Source organism: Tiliqua scincoides, chromosome 5 (genome assembly GCF_035046505.1).
Source record: "Tiliqua scincoides isolate rTilSci1 chromosome 5, rTilSci1.hap2, whole genome shotgun sequence".
Classification (NCBI taxonomy): domain Eukaryota; kingdom Metazoa; phylum Chordata; class Lepidosauria; order Squamata; family Scincidae; genus Tiliqua; species Tiliqua scincoides.
The window spans coordinates 101,857,996-101,860,260 of record NC_089825.1 but is presented as its reverse complement, the minus strand read 5'-3'; the positions used below and the strand labels follow the sequence as shown (position 1 = coordinate 101,860,260).

At 46.9% G+C, this 2,265-nt stretch overlaps 1 protein-coding gene across 1 annotated transcript; it reads right to left on the bottom strand.

The window, feature by feature from the left end:
• Nucleotides 1–407: 407 nt before the first annotated feature.
• On the bottom strand, nucleotides 408–1,352 carry LOC136652682 (olfactory receptor 10A7-like). The gene has a single exon (XM_066629605.1). It carries the CDS (start codon nucleotides 1,350–1,352, stop codon nucleotides 408–410), a length of 945 nt encoding a protein of 314 aa, XP_066485702.1.
• Nucleotides 1,353–2,265: the final 913 nt, after the last annotated feature.

The window sequence follows — 2,265 nt, the reverse complement described above, 5'->3', positions numbered from 1 at the left end:
AATAGTCATGATATGAAAAGAATAATAATAATGGCCTGAGAAGATGCATAGGCAGTGAACATTTTCTTTTATTGAACACACACATTCTAATTTGCTATTAATCCTACCAATAAACTTATTTCTCTTGCGGGCAGCTGAGAGAAGTCAAATCATGGTTGCAACCAGGGTCACCATGCTGCCACTGCCATCTTGGGGTGGCCTCTCAAACCACCCCCTGCAGACTGGCACCTGGAACCACCTCTCCCTCCCTCGGCCACCCTCTTTGTACACCACTGTCGAAGGCTGAAAACTTCTACACAAAACTCTTAGAAATCCATTTGTTCCCACTGAAGCACAGAAATTGTAAGTTAAGGCATTATGTGTTTGAGCTTGCCTTGATTGGTTATCCACGTCAAATTGCTGCTCTCTCAAACAACAGCTCTTGCAACTGCAAGCCTCTTCAAGGCTTCACGTACTTCTCTATTCCTCAAGCTATAGATGAGAGGGTTGATGACTGGGGTCACAACAGTATAGAAGATGGAAAAGATTTTGCTCATATCTACAGAATGCTTAGCTGCAGGAACCACATACATAGTTATCAGCGTCCCATAGAACATTGTAACTACTATCAGGTGAGTGGAACAAGTGGAAATGGCCTTTTTAGATCCAGCACCAGTTGACTGCTTGAGAACAGCTGACAGTATAAAAGCATAAGACACTAGAGTGAGTAGAAATGGAATCAATGTCAGACTGGAGGAAAGGATGAAAGATGTCTTTTCAAACAGATATGTGTCCGAGCAAATCAGCTTCAGGAGTGGAGAAAAATCACAAAAGAAATGATTGATTTTGTTGGGACCACAAAACGTCAAGCTTGTCATAAGCAACACGGTGATTAAGGTAATGAGAAAGCCGCTGATCCAAGAGCCAGCAGCCAGCCAAGAGCACACACTGCTGTTCATAGCAATTGCATAGTGCAGAGGGTAGCATATGGCAATATAGCGATCATAGGACATCACTGATAAAAGGAGACATTCAGTACCACCCAGTGACCCAAAGAAATAGAACTGGGTCATGCAATCAACAAACGAAATGGACTTGTCTGCAGAGATCAAGTTGGCCAGCATCCTTGGGGTTATGTTGGATGTATAGATGATCTCCAGCAAGGAAAGATTTCCCAGAAAGAAATACATGGGGGTGTGCAGGCTATGGTCAAGTGATACGGTGATCAAGAGTAAGGAATTGGCAGCAAGTGTGACCAGATAGAAGGTCAGGAACAAAGCAAACAGGAAGCTTTGCATGTCAGGGATATCTGAGAAACCAAGTAGTATAAATTCGGCCACTGATGTTTCATTGCATGAGGTTAGGTCTGCCATGGGAAGTGAATCTAGAGGAGAGAACAACAACAATAGCAGCAGCAGCAGCAGCATAATGACAAGAAGAGACTCTCACCACTATTCAACAGAAGTGACATTGGCTTAAGTCTTTTGAAATCAGTAGGTGTGCAACACAATCCTATCTTGTGCTAGAACAGGCAGGTCAAGAGGCCTGTGTGTATCTAGCTCAAGATAGGGACCCAAAGTGGCTCAGCTGGAGAGAAGGAGAAACTCTTCCTCTTACCCCCAGGTAAGCCACTGCAGCCCCAATGGGTCTCCTTGGACTTGTGCAACCTCTGAAGATGGCATATCCAAGGAGAGTGGAGTGGCTTGCAGGCACTCCACGCTGCTCAAGAATTGGGATTAGGATCCAGCATATCTGCTTGGTTCCAGCCCCACATCCCACTCCCCACCCACCCACCCGACCACCCCTGGGACTGCCCTCCACCTGCCCTTCCCCACCCCAGAATGCCTCCCCGTTCCCATGCACCCCAGAGCCTTGCATCGGCTGAGCTCAGCCGACACAAGACTCCCTGTCAGAGTTGGTGCGGAGGCTGGATTCAGCCTCTGAGGGCTGGCGTGCATCCCTACACCAGCCCAGCCAACTCTAGAGGAGGCACAAATGTGCTTTACGGCACATTTGCAACCCTCCTGGACAGACGCAAGGGACTTCCACAGCCCAAGGGTGAGCTAGGATTGTGCCCTAAACCTCACCAAGACCCGTGTATTCCAGCAATTTACCAAAGTGGGCCACCAGCTTTCTTTGGGAAGACCACAATAAGAGAGAAAGCATCATTCTCTCTCTCTTTCTCTCCCTCATTAGTTTGCTGCAAAACTAGTCAGGCATGCCTGTAAACTCCAACATACACATTGCCTTTTCCAGCAATTCTTCCATAGGAAGAATCATTCCTAC

Excerpts from the sequence above, each read along its gene's own strand:
- LOC136652682 (XM_066629605.1), bottom strand. The coding sequence starts at position 1,352 with ATGGCAGACCTAACCTCATGCAATGAAACATCAGTGGCCGAATTTATA.